Here is a 19,387-nt window from a genome sequence, read left to right as displayed (position 1 = left end):
ATAAAAGGGTGGTTTCATATTTTGTGCTTTTTGTTTGAGAGCAAGATGCAAACTGGTTGTTTATGTTGTTGGGCGTATATGTTCGTTTGTTTGTTGGTTGTCCTCCGGTACTACTTTGTACCAAGGCCAAGGGGGTAAATATACACAGTGCAGGCAGTGCGGTTGCACTGGGGCCCGTGGAGTGGAGGGGCCACGGGGACACATGCCTGTGCTCAAAGAAGAACTCACGTTAAATCAAAAATAGTGCAATTTTCTATATAAATCTAATCTTTCTATATACAAAAACATCTCCATCATGGTTCTCTGTTTTTGTAAAATAGTATCAAGGCTACATAAACTTTAAAAAACATACTTGGTAAAACTTATAATTTCCTATTTTCTTTGTTAGTTTTTGTCACACACAGATATGTAATGATGATTGCTGGGTAATACGTATGCTGATGTTTCATCATGTACCGAGACAATATGATATCCAGCAGCCATAGGTGCTAAATCTCTGGAGACTGACAGGCTGGGCACATCTGCAAGTGGAATTAACATAAAAGTGTCAGTGAGACACACTGACACACAGTATATGTGCGCCTAAAACTGTGTGTGTGTGTGTGATTGTGCTTCATAACTAGGGCACACTGGGGCCCATTGTAACTTACACCACTGGCTAAGGCAGTCTTCATGATGAGCCCGATTAATAACTGATGGTTTTAAGAAAAACTTTACACAGTAGATCAGTTAATAAGGTCATTTGGTGGAAGAATAAAAACTGCTCATGTGTTTCTCAATTTCTAAGAAGCCATCAAGTCTGCAGTTATGAATATTCCGTCTATAAATATTTTTTAAAGATAACAGTCCAACAAGCTTCCAACCCCTAAACCCTTATTGTCAATAATTCAGTGGAGCCCCCAAAGGGAGGGTAGTTGGGCGGTGGGCAAAGCCCCTCTGACACAATGGCTGCCCTCCACAGTGTCCTCTCTTCCCCTGGCAAAAATAATTGGAGGCTGATATAACTGTTTTTAAGAGGCTGTGACGTGCTCCTTTTTTAAGCTAGTGGCACCAACCATGTCGACCGTGTCTGGAAAGGGGCTGCGCTCCAAAGTCTATCTAAGTTTTGGTGAGGAAACAAACTGGCATGGCCTTTTTCAAAGGGGTCCCTAGAACTCTCAGTTCAATATATGTGAATAAAAATGGGTTCTATGTCCCCCCTCAGAAAACAGAGATGGCTGTCATGGTGAGGAATCTAATGGAAACTGGCCAGAACCTTGATGTTTTCCTTTTTTAATTTTATTTTGTTTTTAAATCCTCTGGCTGCCAATAAAAAAACAAACAGGAAATGTACAGTTTGCATACAGTCTCTTTCAAAATAAAAGCACTTCGTCAGCACAACAACGCAACTGATGTTATTTATTTTCCTTCAACAACAAAAGCATGTGGTTTCATTTATTAAAAAGGAGCAGGCTTGGCTTTACAATCCTACACAAAGCAAACAGTGGCCTCCTGGGTGGAAGTCTGTGGTTGTTGGACTCATCCACCACCCAACCTGCCCGCCTTTCTCAGACTTCTGCCGCCTTAACTTTCGCTGTTGTCCCGCTACGTTTCACCCTGATGCTGCCGGGCGCTGTTAAACAATAAACGTGAACAGCTGCATATCATGCCGACATGAAAGGACGGCTTTTTTCGTCTATGTCTGATGCCGGAAGTCACTGACCAAGTGCTGGATTTTGCAGACTTTGGAGTGAAACCAAATCATCCTGGTTCAGAATTCAACTCTTTGCCTTTTTCTTACAATCAAGAAACCCTCAGCTCGTCACAATATATTTCAATAGTTCAATTAAATTAAAAAAAAATGCTGCAAAATGTGCACTCAATGTTTTTATTTTCATGTGACAGAATTAAGAATTAAATGCTCAAATAACAACAACAAAAAATTATGTTTAACCGACATAAACTTCCTGTCAGACGGGGGTCATGTGACACATTTGTTTTGTGTCCGGTGAACTAAAAACTTTTATGTTATTGTGTTGTAATAAACTAAAAGTTTGGAGTGTTATCTGTTTCTGAAAAAACTAAGTTGAGTGAGTGAACTGGGGTTTACAGTGTGATTTTTATGCAGCAGTTAAACTAGAAAGCAGCGGTTTGTAACTTTTACTCCAGAAAGGGACCATACACATGCTGAGTTGTTGGTCTTTACTCTGTTAGGTGTGGCACTGAACACAGATCAAAATATCCAAATGAAAACCTGTTTCAAAGATGCTGCTGTCAACTCACAGAGGACGCCACATCAGCAGTTTCTGACCTGAAAGTGAATATTAGCAGTGTTTTTAAACAATTATGAGAAACATCATTTTCATACTGTATAAACAGCCTCCACGATTCAAAAGTGAGAAAAAGTAAATGTTATCATCTGTCGTCAGAGTCAGATTATGTGATACAGAAAGAGCCGTCAACATGTCAGACACAACATGACGAGGGTGAATCATTGTTCATAGCTTAAAGGGATCTATGTGAACTTTTCACTGAGGCAGTTTAGATTATGATTAGACTACCAAATACATGTAAATGAGTCTGTCAGCGCAGTCACAGAACAAGTTCATATGAACAGCTGATTTGGTCCCAGCTGCTGTGATGTTCTCAGTTTGGAGGACGGTGATGGAAAATCTGTGATGCTCAAAACCAGAATGACCTCTCTGACCTCAAAAAAGTGATGTCAGCTCTTTGAAAAACAACATTGTGAAATAAATCCACTCTAAATTAAACCTACAATGATAAGTATACACAGCATGATGAAGGCTTGGACTCATCCCAGGCTGATGATGATGATGGTTAATATCAGGTAAATGCAGTTAATAATCAAACACAGCAGACACCAACTAAGAGCTGATAATCTGTACACAGTGAAAACATGTGATTTCTTGTCAGGTGCATATTTACCAACACACAGGATATGATGAAACTATCACATGTGAGACGTTTGGCTCAGCGGACATGAGACTGATCAGAATCCCTGACTGTCACAGAGGGAGTGTTAGTATTTACAGCTGTAATACGGTAACTAAGGCAACAGTGAGTAAACTGTAGTAGTACAAGTACAGTTCAGACAAGAGGGACATATTTCAGAGTGAACTATAATTTATCATAAAATGCACAACATGATGAATGTGACGAGCGCTATAGCGATTAGACCCCATTGTAGAGAAGCCGTGGTTAATTTAGGGATATTCCCCCGATGGAGTCTAGACACTGGTGGTGGAGGTGAAGAAAGGGATGGCTGAAGGATGATGGGATGGGATGATGAGCAGGACTGGGCAGTGATAAGCTGAAGACTGGAGCTGGACGGGGTGGAGAAAGGTCACATCTGTTCAACCTACATGGACAACTGACGGCAGCAGAGAGGAGAAGAATGTTTAAACACTTGACAGAAAAGACATGACTGGCTTCAGGAGATCGTGGCGTATTTTTGTTGGATTAACTTTGGGTGACGCCCTGAGTCATCTGATGGAGTAGAAGCTGGAGAGGAGCAGAGAAAATTGTGAATGAATAAGAGTGTAAAGAGAGTCTTCCTGACTGAACTTTGGCTAAGCTTCATTAGTGCAGTGCCAGGAGTGGCAGTAAGAGACATGTGCCCAACCCTCAGGGGTTTTCAAGACACCACTACAATATTGTTCCATTGATTAATCCAATATACATGTCGTAGTTGTGGTAGAAAAAAATACTACTAATAGCAGCAGCAGCAGCAGAATTAACAAACACAGTCGTCCTCTCAGCTGCACAAGTGTTGGCATAACAATGACAGTAGTACTATCTACCACACCGTGACAGCAGTGATATCAGCTGATAGGTGATAGTTTCACCAACAGACAGCAACAGTAATAGTGGAAGCATCAGCAGTAGTGATGTTAATACAGGCGTCGCTGTGGTCATAGCAGTCGTAGACTGTATCACTCTATTATCACAGCTCAGTCACCTGGAGAAAATGTCGGCATTGTACGTTTCTGCGATTTACAAATATGTAACATTTGCACATTTCATGTGTATCATAATAATGTTTCCAAAGTGACGGAGTATCATCTGACTTTGTGATCTCTGCACGTCTCTGCTTTTTGCAGATGATGTAGTTCTGTTGGCTTCATCCTGTATGTACTGAAGAAGTTTGCAGCCGAGTGTGAAGCAGTCGGGATGAGAGTCAGCAACTTCAAATCTGAGGCCATGGTTCTCTGCTGGAAAAGGATGGATTGTCCCTTCTGGGCAGAGAAAGAGTTATCGCCCCAAGCAATGGAGTTCAAGTATCTCAGGGTGTTGCAGCGTCTGCAGTGAGTTACCACCATCGTGGTGAAGAGGGAGCTGAGCCAGGAGGCAAATATTTCGATTTACCAGTCCATCTACATCCCATTATTTATTATTTTTGGAGGTAAAAGGTTATACCCTAAAGATTTATGTAAAATTAAAACTGAGTCTACAGAGATGCCTAGAGTTACATCCACTAGATTCTTGGGAATTATTGTTGATGAAAACTTAAAATGGAAAGATCAAGCAGACTGGGTTAGCAAAAAAGTGAATAAATCAATTGGGATAATAAGGAGGGTTAGTCATCTTGTCTCCAGAAATTGCCTCCTCACTCTTTACTATAGTTTGATTTATCCGTATCTCTCCTACTGTTATATAGTTTGGGCAAGAACATTTCCTTCTACCCTTCACAGAATTCTGCTCCTTCAGAAACGCTTTATTAGAAATGCAACCCGTTCTGAATCGTATGCTGCATCCACTCCTTTATTCAAAGGACTTGGAATCCTTACTATTTATGACATCAATATACTTTAAATCTGTGTTTTTATTTATGAGATATATAAAGGCAAAGGAAATATTCCTGAGCGCTTTATGTGCTATTTTAAAGCAAATTCACAGGTTCATTCTTATGCAACTAGGCAAGCTGCAGATCTTCACCCTCCTCAATTCTCCATGTGTTATAGGGGTGCTAAACTATGGAATAACTTCTCACATCTGGCATTGAAATGTTATACTATTAAACATTTTAGAAGATGTTTAAAGGCACTTTAAAGCAACTCTTACCTTTCTTGCATTTCACACAGCACTTAGAAAAAATTTGAACATCCACAACTCCCGCCTCCCTCCAAAGTCCCATCCTCCTCCTCCTGCAACTCCACCTCCCTCCATTACGTCCTCATTATAGACGTAGCCGTTGGCAAGGTAACGTTAGATACACGGAAAAGGAGCGCGAGTGTAATGTTACAACCAAGACAGTCAAACGCAACCCCGGAGTTTTAAAACTCAACCAGAGTCAGTGATGACTGATGAGTTTTAGAATAAGGCTACAGTGCTAACGTTAGATAGTAGCGTTAACGTTACTAGTAAGTGGAAACACACAAGGAAGTTAACGTTAATGTTTCAGAGGCTACGCTACAGTAGGCTAACATTAGCCATTAGCAACTGGATGCTGTGTTGTCATAATGTTATGAACTGAACTGAACCAGCGCAAAAACGAAATGACATTTTGCATACCCCAAGCAAACAGAAACAAAACATATTTGTGCAACATATAAGAAAGAACATATAGTGCAATAGTAAGATGAAAAGGGTCGACATTTCACAGTCAAAAACTCCACATCCTGAGAGCAGAACTGGGAGCTCCTCTTTACATCACAGCACCATGAATTGTTTGTGTATACACCAGGAGCTTACCAGATGATGCAGCCTCCCTGTCTGCTCTGTGTAGTGTTAGCCTCCTTAGCTCAACACCGGAGTCTGATATGTTACCATTCATCCATGTCTCAGTGAACACAAAGACGCAGCAGTCCCTCACTCCTTGGTGAGTGGATCTCCATAGTCGGATGTATTCTATGTTCATGTCCAGTGAGCGGACATTCGCCAGAAGGACACTGGGAACAGCTGGTTTAATGGGGTTAGCTCTTAGCCCAGCTAACCCCTCCGCACTTCCCCCGCTCCCGCGTCCTGTCACAGCGCTGCCGGCGTCTCCCCGTCTCCCATTCGGTCCAAATGCAATGATTGGTCGGAGTTTTCTTAGAACCATATGAGAATGAGTTTTCATCTCTGGTGGAATTCACTTACATTACAGTGTGCCATCAGCGTATTAATAGCATTTTAACCTAAACAAAGAAAAGTGTAAAATTTCCAGAAAGGTAAGTGTTGCTTTAATTGCTGGTTTATAGCTGGTTCTCTGTAACACTTTTGTCTTAGTTTGCTTACATGCTCATTCTTTGAATTTTTATTATTTAATATTTCTTTCATTACTTAAATGTGCACTATTTTAAATGGGTTACTTGATGTTTTTTGTTGTTGTTGTTGTTTTGTGCTTTTTGTTTGTTTAAATTTAATCTAGTGGTTTATTTTCATTCTTTAGGTAGAGGCTTTATATAAGCCTGTTTGTGCTTTCTGCCTCTCCCTGCACTGATCGTTTTTGGTCATTTCTTTGTATTTATATCTTTTATAAAGTGCTAAATAAATAAATGTAAATCTGAAAATGTAACCCTCAGCTGTCATCATGAGCTTTGGGTAGTGACCCCCTGGGTACCTTGCGTTAGAGATGTTCCAGGCACGTCCCACTGGTAGGAGGCTCCGGGGCAGACCCAGAACACGCTGGAGGGATTACATATCTCATCTGACCTGGGAACACCTCGGGGTCCTCCAGGAGGAGCTGGAAAGTGTTGCTGGGGAGAGGGACGTCTGGAATACTTTGCTTAGCCTGCTGCTATGGCCCTAAATAAGAGCATGAAAATGGATGGATGGACGATATATACAGTAACATATCAAAAGAGACCATCCTGCCCAAGAAGTACATTTTGCTGTTATACTTTTGTACTTTTACGCAAGTGAAATCTTGACTGTTGGATTTGTACTGGTCACACATTATTTTTTATAGAATATTGCTACTTTTACTTGAGTAAAATAATACTTCTTCCACCACTGGCTGTAGATAAAGTGAGGGTCTGTCTGTTTAGAGGAGACAAAGACAGACAAAAAGGGTGTGTATGTGAACTGAACACCACTTAGGATAATAGCAGGTATTTAGTGCTACAGGACATTGCAGCAGGGTAATAGCTGTAGTAAATAGTGGTATCAGTGGAGCACAGAGCATCGCTGAAATACATTTAACCCTGCTGTTGATAAATGTATACTGTGTGCAGGCGAGTGAGTGCAACAGGTAGAGATGCTGTGCAGGCCTGCAGGTCTACTAGCAGAGCCTCAGGTCATGTTCCATCGACCCACAGCTCATCTTTGTATAGGAAAGTGTCTTATGCAATCTCAGCAAAGTGATTTACGAGACCTTTCTGGCTCTCAGCTGCAAATCCCAAACCACACTCCTCTCCTGTGACAGAGGAAGAAACCACACAGAGAAATTACCTGGAGGAAAAAATGTCTTTATTTTTGGTCACGAAGAACTCGTCTGAGTTTGTTAAAGCAAAAGTTTGAATGTTTCCACAAAGCAACAGTTAAAAAAGATCCAGAAAATACAAAGCAATAAAATAAAAGACATGTTTTTACTGCAGGTGTCACATAATGATTTATTTGTCTAAATGTAAATAACTTTTGAATAATATCTGGGGCTGAGAGAAGACGTTTCATCTACACACCTGCGTTCTGCACTATTGCACAACCCTACCTTGAGTCTCCTCTGAGAGTTGTAAAAACTAAACACAAGCGTACTGGCTGGCAGCTCGTCAGCAGTCTAACATCCGTGAAAGGATTAAAAAGCTCTGACAGAAGTGCTGCCTTCAGTTGTCAGCTGGAAACAAAACATCACGTCATACAGTGTCTATCTTCTGTTGTGTCAGAGGGCAAAACTGTGGCGTGTCTGTCTGATTCGCTCGGTTTACAAGTTCAGCAGGTGAGCTTGCTAAGCTTGCAGTGCAAAGTTGAGTAACAAGTTTAAATATTTGAAAAGGTAAATGTTGTTTGACGCTATAATCCACCTCAGGTGCTCCTTTTTTTCTAGAAAATCTGTATAACCGCCCAAAACAAACTGCATGCTGTAACTGTAACAGGCTTATTGGTTCATATGCCCGCTTTGTGACAATCTGACTGTGATCATTTCACCTGTTGGAATCGCACTTTACTAGGGTAGTTTGTTCTGTTCTCTGGGGGGAATTCTCCGGTGCAGCACACTGAGCCATGACCAGGCACCACAAGAAAATGTCGGCATTACCTGTTTCTGCAAACCACGAATACATTTGCATGTTTCATATGTATCATATTGTTTCTGAAGTGACATGGTACATGAGCTGCCATTGTCGTTGGTAGATGGAGGGGAGAGATGTGGTGTGTCACGTATGGTGATGGCTGCCAAGCTGCAGACCACTGTTTGAGACCAACTAACGATAAAGCTGGGTGTTTTTTTTTCATTGTAGTCATTGCTGTGTTTGCATCGACCTTTCAGGCTCAAAAGATAGTTGTTTTGTAGCCGTCTGTCTTAGCTATCAGCGTTTTTCCATCAGCTTTTTAAGCTTCCAGTTTTGGGTGTTTTGGAGTGATCCATTAGCGGGGATAGTGTCATGCAAAGCGGTTGTGTTGTACCGAGACACCCCTGCTTTTCTAGCTGGCACTGTACACCTCAAATGGGATATTTTAAGCCCAAACGTGATGTTTTCCTAACCATGACTAAGTGTTTTTGGGCCTAAACCTAATGACATGTTAACCACAGCATTGCTGAAACTTAAAGGTCCACTACATAATAACGTGCAAGTGTATATATCCATGGTTTGCAGAAATATTAAAAGCCAACATGTTTTCTGGTGATTGGGTTGATTTAGCCATGACGAGTTGTGCCTTAACACGTTTTATATCAACAATGGATCAGATGAGTTTATATCGTTAAATGTGTCACTTGCGGTGATGACTCCACAGAGAATTATCAGCCATGTCCGTAGCCAACCCTTCTTATTCCCAAGGTGTCAAAAAATAGATGCTTTGTCATGCAGGGGTTCCCATACATTCATTTGTTTGTGGCGGCCCATCACGATTAAAACATCTACAGCCACATGGAGAGCCACAGCCACAGGAAAATTATTGAGATATATATACATTACAGTTATTTATACATGTAGCACCACACTGTCGGAGCACAGAGTTTACTCAGGGCAGAGGTGGAGCAGTAGAATGTCAGGCGTGTTAAAAGTAATACTGAACAGTTCAATCTGCTGGGTGTAAAAGTTTGCATTCACTCGCAGCAGCTGCTCCTCTCATCCATCGATCTGATCTGATCAGGTCTGAATGGATCAACAGATCAATTATTCAACTCATGAATCACAAACTACTGCTACAGAGGAACATCAGGCAGAAAATTACTCATGAAGAGCTCCATCTGTGCTGCATTCACAGACCGAAAAAAATTTAGAGAGGGGACAGAATGATAGATGGGACACACGGGTACTGTATATATAAAAAAACAAACAAAAAAAACAAACAAAAAATGAGAGTTTGCTGTGGCCCCCCCCGCAACAGCCACACACGTGGTTCAGTCTCTGCAACCTCAGCGACCCTGTTTTAAGAAGCAGCAGGCAGCTGTTTTCAGAAAGGAAGCTCTGGTAAACCTACTGCACACTACCTGCACAGCACCAACTGCAAAGTTGGCAACTAGCTTCTGATAAAAGTAGCCAGCCTCTTCGCAAGAGAAAATGTTGGCAATGTATGTTTCTGCAAACCACCCATACGTTACATCTGCAAATTTCATATTAACGTTTCTAAAGTGACGTAGTACATACAGTATGCTGACTTTATCACTGGGAGGTGAAGGACAGCTTCAGACCACTGACGACCACTGTTCAAGACAAATAACATAACCTGATGTAGTCACTGCTATGTTTCCAGTGGCTTTTAGGCACCAGACGTGGGTATTTTGTAGCACCCTGTCTCTTTTTTACCAATGGCATTTAAGGTGTCAACCGCCGGTATATGGTAGCGATTTGTCACTGCTTCTCCAGCAGGGATTGTGCCCCCCAGAACCAGGTATTTTAAGCAAAAACATGATCTTTTCCTGTGCCTAAATCTAACCACACGTTAACCACAGCCTTGTTGAAATGTTTCAACATATCCACTACATGAAATGAATATGAACATACAAATATAACGTATTCCTAGTTCACAGAAACGTCCAGTGGGATGATTGAACTTTAGTGGCATATCTAGTAGCTAAACAGATTTTTCGGGAGTAAAAAGGATGACAAAAGAACTCCAACATGTTGTGTCTGTTTATCAGAGGTGTGTGTCTGTGTGTAAGTATGTACCTGACACTCAGCTCCATAACTCTGACACTGATTCTCTCTATATCAGCCTCTAAAGTTTAGATTGTGCAGCTCATAGCAAGAGGGAACTGTGCAGGCTTGTACCTTAAACTCAACTTTATCAAATCCACTGCAAAGAAAAGGTAAAATCGTGTTGCTGTTTGAACTCTTTCTCTCTGCAGAAATATTCCAAAACCCAGCCTGCTAACTGCAGCACTGTAGCATAAAAACAACCTCTAAATTAAATATGCATGTACCGGAGTCTCAGCTCAACCGAGGCTTCAACCAAACACAGTACGCAATGTGGAACGCCTTCATCACACGACAGTCAGGCAGGTCCTCTCATTTCAGACGCCGCCAAATGTTGAGAAGTGATCGTTGCATAAAAAATAAATTAAAAATCCACCCCTTTGATTAAATCCAACCCTGTTTTTGACGTAGTTCAATTACATATTAAAATAACTCTTAGGTCCATAGAAAAGCAAATGCCCAATATTATTGCCAATGCACTGTGAAATCAACACAGCAGATGAAAGTCTAAATAAGCTTGAAAATGTGCAACAAGCTGCATCTTAGCATTTAATAATCATAAGAACTACCCTCAGACGCTGATTCAGTTCATTACATTCAACTTCTAGCTGAATTAATTGCAATATATACAATATATGAAAAAGCAGAAATATTACATCTCTCAGCAACTCAGCAGTATGTTTGCCTTAACAACAACGACGACAACGGAGACGTTACACTGATGCCTCGGCTCTCTCAGCCACAACATAATGGAATGACAAGAATTTTTTTGGTCACAATCAGCAAAACAACATTCTTGGTGGCGCTCATGAGCTTTTCATAAAGGTCTTACTTTTCTAGTGATGTGACAACTAAACCCTAAACACCCACCTGCATGGATTTGATTTGCAGCTTAAATAACTTCAAGGTTAATAGTAACTGGTAAAACTGCCTGAAAAGTGAAAGTCTTTTTTTTTTTAGATCTCTGGGTGATGTATGAACACATTTTATGAATATATGTCAGTGTATTTAAAGTCATAACTAAACGTGAAACATCTCTCCTGAAACGTTACATAGATGTCTCTTTTTTAAGATATTTTCCCTGCGAGTGATCCAGATTCATGCTCACTGCTTACTAAGCCTTTTTTAAATTCACTGTTGTATGTATTTATAGTCCTTAGTGCAGGACTCTCTTCAGGATTTCACATTTGTCTTTATAAAGAGCTCATGTTTTCCACTACAAGCATCATTCACTGTTTTCTTTCCTTTGACTTCGAGCTGTCCTACATTTCTCTCTCCACAGGGGACAGAGCGGCGTCAGCATCAGTACGCTGTGGTCTGCACTTGAACGGAGGACAGGCTCTTTCCCATACTGTGGAAGAACGGTGTGATGAACATGTCCGTCAGACTCCTCCACACCACCTGGACCGACGGTAAGAGCATCACGAAGCTCTGGATCATCGGCATCACCAACCTGGAAGGATGAAGGTCAAAAGGTCACTTCAGAAAAGATGTTGTGATAATGATTTGATTGCATCTGCAGGTTTTATTAAGCAAGCACTGTTTTCACCTGACGGAGTCAGCTGATCTTCAGGAGAGATGCAGCAGAGTTTGATGCATAGTTGAGATGTAAAGAAGACTGCACATAACGTTTATCCTGGGAATTCAGACTTTCCGTCTAAAGCTTGAACTAAAATTGTTGTGAATGAACTCTGACGTCATCCACAGATTATTGATGCATATTCTAGAAAATGTTGCCAAGTAGGTTCAGTTTTTAACTCAAAGATGCTGCTGATGGACAAAGTTTGGATCTTTAAATCATCTGCTACGTCAACCCTCAGTCCCACTGTGGAAAAAAAGCAATATGAGTGTGTGTCCAATCTGTCGCTCTAAAATAATTAAAGAGTAGGTTGTTGCTTTCTTCCATTATCATGTTGCAGTGATAATGGATAATGCTGCAATTTCACCCTCACGACTGATTCGGCATCTGTGTTGATGCCACCTGTACGTTCAGCCCAGTCATCAGCAGGAAATGTTGGCATTGTACATTTCTGCAAACCATGCAAACATTACATTTGCACCATTCATACGTATCATATCATCATAAGTGACAAAGTGTATGAGCTGACGCCCACGGGTGGATAATGAGACAAAGGGATGCTGGGCACAGATATGCAAAAGGCCCCACATCTCCTACAAAGGAGCAAGAAACACAGACTTTTTGGTGGTTTTGCATCTCTCTGTTGCTGTTTTTGTGTCTCTTTGTATTTGTTACACATCTTTTTGTCATTTAGTGTCTCTTTGCAGTCCCTTTCGCAACTTCTTTGGTCATTTTGAGTCTGTTCCTGGTTGGTACATGTCTCTTCCAGTGACATCTTGCAGGTAAAGGTTTTGACACTTTGGGCCCCAGGGCCTGGCCCGTGTAGTAATCCATCCATGCAGCTGCCTGCAAAGCTGCAGACCACTTTTCAAGACCAATAGACAACAAAAGCAGTTGTGATTTAGTGAGTCATTGCTGTATTTCCAGCAGCTTTTTAGGCACCAAACGTGGGTTTGTGTTTTGTATAGCGACCCGTTACTGTGTGTCCAGCAGCTTATGTACTGAATCACTGCTGTATTTCCAGCGGCTTTTTTGGCATCAAACAGGGATGTGCTGTAGTGACCTATTGCTGTGTTTCCAGCAACTTTTTAGCACCAGACACAGGTTTTTGTGGCGACCTGTCACTGTGTTTCCAGCAGCTTATAGTCACAAAAAGTGGGAGTTATTTCCAGAGAGATTCAACACTATCCTGTGTGGATAGTGGCACAAAAAGCAGTTGTTTTCACTGAGGCCAAGACATGTAAATGTAACGTAGCCATGGTTTGCAGAATTATACATTTCCAACATATTTTTCTGGTGAACGGGTTCTTGAAACTGTTTTTCTTAACATCAATTTAGACCTAAAAAAATCTTGCTAAATATGATGTTATAAAGGAGGAAATAACCTAGAATATATGTCTTGGGTGCATTTTCACTACTTTGTAAAACATTCAGTATTCACATTTTTCTATAACCAAAATATTGTCCCATACTTGTGTTATCAGTTATTCTGCTACTGTCTTCTCTGTATTGTGGTTTGTATCTCTGTTTAAAAAAGAACTGAATCATATTGTTGGAGTCCTGCAGCTTGTGACCTTTCCTCTGATGTATTACATAAAATAAAAGGGTGTGTTGTGAAAGCTCCTTTGAAGCAGCTTCCCTCAGTGTGATGTCCCTTCCTGACATTCCTCATGTATTGACCATCTCAGCGTCACCGCTCAGCCCTCTATTGACAAATACCTGTGGTGGCTTCCCCCCTCCAAACACAGTGGCCGAAGGAATCATCCTGACCTCACCTGGGTGAAAGGTCATGCGAAAGTAACTCTGCAGCGCTCTATCTGTATCTGAAGAATGTCCCACTCTGGTCTGCAAAAAGGCCTGTGTGTTGCTGTGAGAATGCCAGCTATCCGGCAAAGGGCACGGGGCGTTTTTTTTTCCACTACCAGTGGAACTCAACATTCCTCCCAACTTTCCATAGAGCGCTTATTTCTGGGCATAAATGTTGTTTCATCGAGTGTTAATAAAGGGACTCTTTGGGTCGTGGTTGGGAACATATACGTATCGCTCGGTCTGTGGAGGCACCTGGGTTAACTTGATGCAGGCACATATAGCTGACATAAGCATGACATCATTGTCCAAATAAAAACAAAACGCTGACAAAATGTTTCAATGTTAAACTATGTGTGACGTTAACTGTAAAAATAACTCCTCTCGATGTTTACCCAAAGAACAAGAACAAGTATGCTGGCTGGTTGCAGAGGCCCCTGAGGAACAGTCACATAATGTTCCCACAGACGTTTCAACTGAGTTTCTGGTGCTCAAAACAGGGTTTTAAGTACTTTAATAGTATTTTTCATATCTCTGCATCATTGTAACACGCTATGGTCTCGTGTTTTCTCAACGTTTCTCAATTATTTTATCTGTTTCCTGTGTCATCTGTTCTTTAAAGAGCACTTTTATCCATTTTTTTCTGTTATTGTTGTTGATATTTACTGATTGTGAATTTGTATGGCTTCTTTTGTTTATTGTTTTAAAGTTATTAGTTATAATTATTAATGTTGTTATTACGCAGGAGTGTAACTTTGGTTAGAGAAGGACACAGTAAAAAGGGGGGTCTCCCTCTTAAAAAAGGTGTTTTGAATCCCATTACCTTCACTCTTACAAACATTTTGGGACTACAAAAATAAAAAGAAAATCCAGGAAATAATTAGGTTGGTAATCGTGCTAAATTCTGCCAGAATAGCACTAAACATGCTAAATATGCTGCTCCTCTGTGGCATTTTTCTTGGAGTGTATCAGTCCAAAATCAGCAGCTCAAGTCACATTCACAGCCAGAATCTGACAGCTGGCCAAACAGTAGCGTAGTAAGTGTGATTTTTGTGGTTTAAAAATAAAGTCTGAGGGACACAAATGGGGCATGTCCCCCTGTCCCCAGTGGAAATGACACCTCAGCTCTTATTAAACTTCATATAATGAACCAATCAGGAAGTTTTATGATGATCCTCTTTCCTTTGAGTACTTACTATGACTTTACAGGTTATGTTTCCAGGTTATTTTATGTCATGGCATCACTCTAATATGATGTTTGTGTGTTTTTTTTTTAATGAAAGAAAACCTAATTATTTCCTTTAGGAGCAACATGTGGCGCTGTACCAGATGAGCCAGGACAGAAGCAGCGGCAAAGAGAAGCCTGCAGGTTGAGATGAACTTCTTCCTACCAGATGTGGATGCAGCTGAGCACCGCGAAGATGAGTCCGAGGATGAAAGCCATGGGCACGGCCAGCAGCGTGGTCAGCAGCCGGTAGAAGATGTATTTAACCAGCTCAAAGGCGGCGTGGCTTCCTATCCACACTTTGTCGAAGCTGTGTGTGGAGATGGGCTCAGCGATGACATCTTCGAAACCAACCTGTCAGATCACACAAGTCGGGGGCACACACACATAATGAGGTTAAAAAAAAAAATCAGCGCTCACTGGAAGGAAGGTTTTGGAGATGATGGATTAACGCGCAGGCAGCGACTTCCAGGTATTCACGCTGCAGATCAATCTCACAGAGTGTTACATGAAAACAATAAGGTCATATAAACTGGTGATTGTAGATAATTCAACATGTGTAGTTTCACTTTCAAAGAGTCTTTCCGCACCGTGTTCAGACTTTACCTTCAAGTGCGCGTTAACGTCGTTTGGATCTCGGTCCGGCTCCTCTGTGTACACTTTCCCCTTCTTCGACAGGATGGGCTCTATCGATCTGTTAAACTCATCTTCGTCCATAAATATACTGGTGTCCGATTTTTCCTTTTCCAGACCCATGTTGTGCAGTGAGAGGGACAGACGGTGCAGGGAGAGCAGCTGGTGACGGTGCGCTCTGCGCTGTGCGCCGGACTGAGCGGCACCCCGCCCCGTATGGAAAGCGGCGCAGCGTGGGGCCGAGGAGACACAACAGGCTCAAAGTCACATCCCCGGGCCATTTCAAGAGCTCACTGATGACTGGCACTACTGTGCACTGAACTGGCCTCCTGTTATGAGCCATGGAGACTCAGTAGTCCTCAGGGTTTAGTGCCAGCTGTATTCACCAGCCCTCTTCATGTGATTAAGCATGATTAGAACCTGCAGGCTCTTTTTTTATTTTTACAACTGAAGGACTAATGGTTTTAAGAAGTGGTTAGTTAAGTGGAGACATTTCTTCTTCTAACATAAATAGTTTTGGAAAATGTAACAACCTGCACTTTTGAATTATGGAGCAGAAACACGGTTAACAGTTTCCCCCAGGCCTTTTGTTTTGGAAAGAAACAGCCACATGTTTATTTTGTAACTATAAAAGTCTGGTTATTATTGTTGCTGTAGCTGAACACACTGTTCTACCTGTTGAGTAGATTTACCACAAATTTTCTCTTTGGTCTGTGTGGATTTATTAGTCTCTGGCTGTTACACCTCTGAACACACACCAGCCAACATAGTTAGAATAACTGCAGCTCCTCAGATGCCTCAACAGGAACCGCAACAGGAAGAAATTTTCCACAGGCAGCCGGTGTTTCACATGATGAAGTATGTGTAGATAGACTAACCAGACCCCACCAGCCCTCAGCAACATATATAATTAATATAACATATAATTAAGCAACACAATTTCCAGAGAACATGTTGGCATTGTGCATGTTTATTTAGCAGATATGTTGAAACTTTACATTTCAACAATGGTTTACTCACAAAAAAACAAAAGCACTTGGTCATGCTTAGGAAAAGATCATGTTTTGGCTTAAAATACACAGTTTTTTGGGGCACAATATCGGCTGAAAATAGCAGTGATGTCTTGGTAAAAAAATACCTCTTTTCAGGGTACTGTCCCCACTGAAAAAACAGCCACCAGTCATTAAAACACCCATGTTTGTTGCCTTAAAAGTCACTGGAAAAACAGCAATGGTTTGCTAAAAAACACCAAAGATTGTTGTCCAAAAAGGCCCCAGGAAAACAATGACATATTGCAATAAAATACCCATGTTTGGTGCCTAAATAGCAGCTGGAAAAACAGCTACACATCCCTGAAAAAAACACCAATATTTAGTGCCTAAAATAACAGATAACAGCGATGGGTCCCTAAAAACACTGATGTTGGGTTTTCAAAAATCGCTCCAAGCACGGCAACGAGTTGCCTAAAAGTACTGATGTTTGGTGCCTAAAAAGCTGCTGGAAAAACAGTGATGGGTTACCAAAAAAACACCCATGTTGGGTTTTAAAAAATCTGCTAGAAACACTGATGGGTTTCTGAAAAACACCCATATTTGGTGCCTAAAAAGCTGCTAGAAAAACAGCCATGGGTTGCTAGAAAACACCAAAGACTGGTGCCTAGAAAGGTGCTGGAAAAACAGTGACAGGCTGCCATAAAACACCCATGTTTGGTACCTAAAAAGCCACTTGAAAAAAAAGCAACTGGTTGCTGCAAAACATCTATGCTAGTTGCCTGAAAAGGCACTTCAAAAATAGCAAAGGGTTGCCACCAAACACCTATGTTTGGTGTCTGAAAAGCCACTGAAAAAACCGTGACAGGTCACTACAAAACACCTGCATGTTTGGGGCCTAAACAGCTGACCAAAACAACTCACTTTGGTTGTCTGTCAGTCTTTACCAGTGGTCTACAGCCTGGCATGTGTCTTGCTGAGATGTCACACCATCCACCATCCTCTCCATCACTTAATGACAAAGTCAGCTGATATACTGCGTCACTTTAGAAATGCTGATATGACAAATATTAAATGTGTCAATGTAAAGTATTAATAGTTTGCATAAAAACATACAGTGCCAACATTTTGTTCTGGTACCAGGGCTGAATTAAGACTGTGTGAGGGTACAGAGTCATGACACCAAGTGTATGTTGTCATGTTTGTGCTTGGCGGTGCTATTCCTCTTATTAAACAAAGTATGTATGTCTGAGAATTAGACAGTTTGCTTAATACACGTGACCTATGTGTGCATGTATGATGTGTGTAAACATCCCATCACTTTCTTTACACACCATCAACATCCTCCTAAACTCTTTACATACCTGAATGTCACTCTGACATCAAACTGTTGTTTCACAGATTCTGAAAAGTTCATATTTTTTGAGTTTGTACTGCAGCCTGCGAACATGTTTTTGTTTATCTTGTGCTGAATCCAAAAAACAAACAAAAGAACTCAGCAGTCAGATAAAGCACAGCATGCCCTTCTGTAATGTAATGGTGTCGAATCAGAAAGTCTTCCAAAATGAAAATACTCAAGTACCTCTATGCTTCGTCATACAGGAAGAACAGTATTTGAGTAACAGAGCAGATCACACCTCTTCATTATCTGTAGGACAAGGACTAAATTCCCCTCTGACAAGTTTTGCCAAAAACAAAAAGTGATGACGTGATGGGCCAAGAAGTTCTGTCTTTTCCATGTGCGGGTAAATGTCTGTGGAGAAGCCTCTTCTATGCATCTCTTGCCTCTAACATCACAGACACAAACATATGAAAGTTTTCAAACCGCTGCAATGACATAAAAATATTTACCAAACAAAGAACATGAATTGCATTTATTCGTGTCCAGTCATGTTTTTCCAGAGCAGCTCTGCCTGTGCAAAATGTTTGTCTTACTAAAAGGCCGAGGCCGCCTGCCGTCCTCTGCACTTTGCATCTCATTTGTTGATGCGGCAGGTCCGGCACCCTGCCTATTGATGAGCAACATGTAAACAACAGCCTCTTTTGTTTAGACACTGGAGCCTGGACATAACACACAGGGACAAAAAAACTAGGCCAGGACGGTGAGTGACAGCGAAGCAGAAACACAGCAGGCAGAACAAGAGACGGGCCAGGCATTCAGAGCCATCAGGGCAATCGCTGGCCCAGAGCGCAGCGACAATACAACACCACAATACTGCTGGATTAACACACAGAGGAGGATTCTGACAGACAAGCATTCAGTGACGGGAGACCTGGGCGGCTGGCCTGAGGGTGAGGAGGGTGGAGAGGATGGTGTTGACAGGAGAGTATGTGAGTGTGTGAAGGAGAGAGCAGCACAGGAAGTCATGGCCTTTGGTTTGTGTTACAGGTTGGATACCAACAGTGTGATGAGATTATAACAAGACCTTGGAGGGAGGGTCATGAGAACTGAGGCAAACAGAGGAGAGAGGGTGAGACACACCTATATAGGTTACAGCAGGTGGTTGAACTGATGAGGCACAGGTGGTTGAATTAACGAGGTGCAGTCCTAATGTTTTGGTGGGCATCTGTTCTTCCGTAATCAGATTAAAATTTCCATCTGTGCTCAAGAAATATTAGAGTTGAACATGCAGAGTGCCGTGAATTATACAGAGCACATTCATCAGAGCACAAACTCTTTCCAACTGGGCCATTGAAACTGAACTTAATCATCCTCACAGCAAAAGTTAAGCTTCGAACACATTCATTATAGTTGATGTGGGAAATAAGGACATTCTTTACATCTTAGTGTCACAGCTGGTAAAATACAAAATACATTGTAAACATACCAAACCAATTGTTTGTTTCAAACCACAGATTAAATTGTATGTTATTATGT

The 19,387-nt window shown here is 41.4% G+C and overlaps 1 protein-coding gene across 1 annotated transcript; it reads right to left on the bottom strand.

Moving 5' to 3' along the window:
• Positions 1-7,372: 7,372 nt before the first annotated feature.
• Positions 7,373-15,645, bottom strand: cav2 (caveolin 2). Its single transcript, XM_050073780.1, has 3 exons — positions 15,494-15,645; positions 15,054-15,241; positions 7,373-11,730 (listed from the first exon to the last, which is right to left on the bottom strand). Exons 1-3 carry the CDS (start codon positions 15,641-15,643, stop codon positions 11,580-11,582), a joined length of 489 nt encoding a protein of 162 aa, XP_049929737.1. The 5' UTR covers positions 15,644-15,645; the 3' UTR covers positions 7,373-11,579.
• Between the last annotated feature and the right edge of the window lie 3,742 nt (positions 15,646-19,387).

This window comes from Epinephelus moara, chromosome 20, assembly GCF_006386435.1.
Source record: "Epinephelus moara isolate mb chromosome 20, YSFRI_EMoa_1.0, whole genome shotgun sequence".
NCBI lineage: Eukaryota > Metazoa > Chordata > Actinopteri > Perciformes > Serranidae > Epinephelus > Epinephelus moara.
The sequence above is the reverse complement of the archived record's forward strand: the minus strand, read 5'-3'. Positions and strand labels throughout refer to the sequence as shown.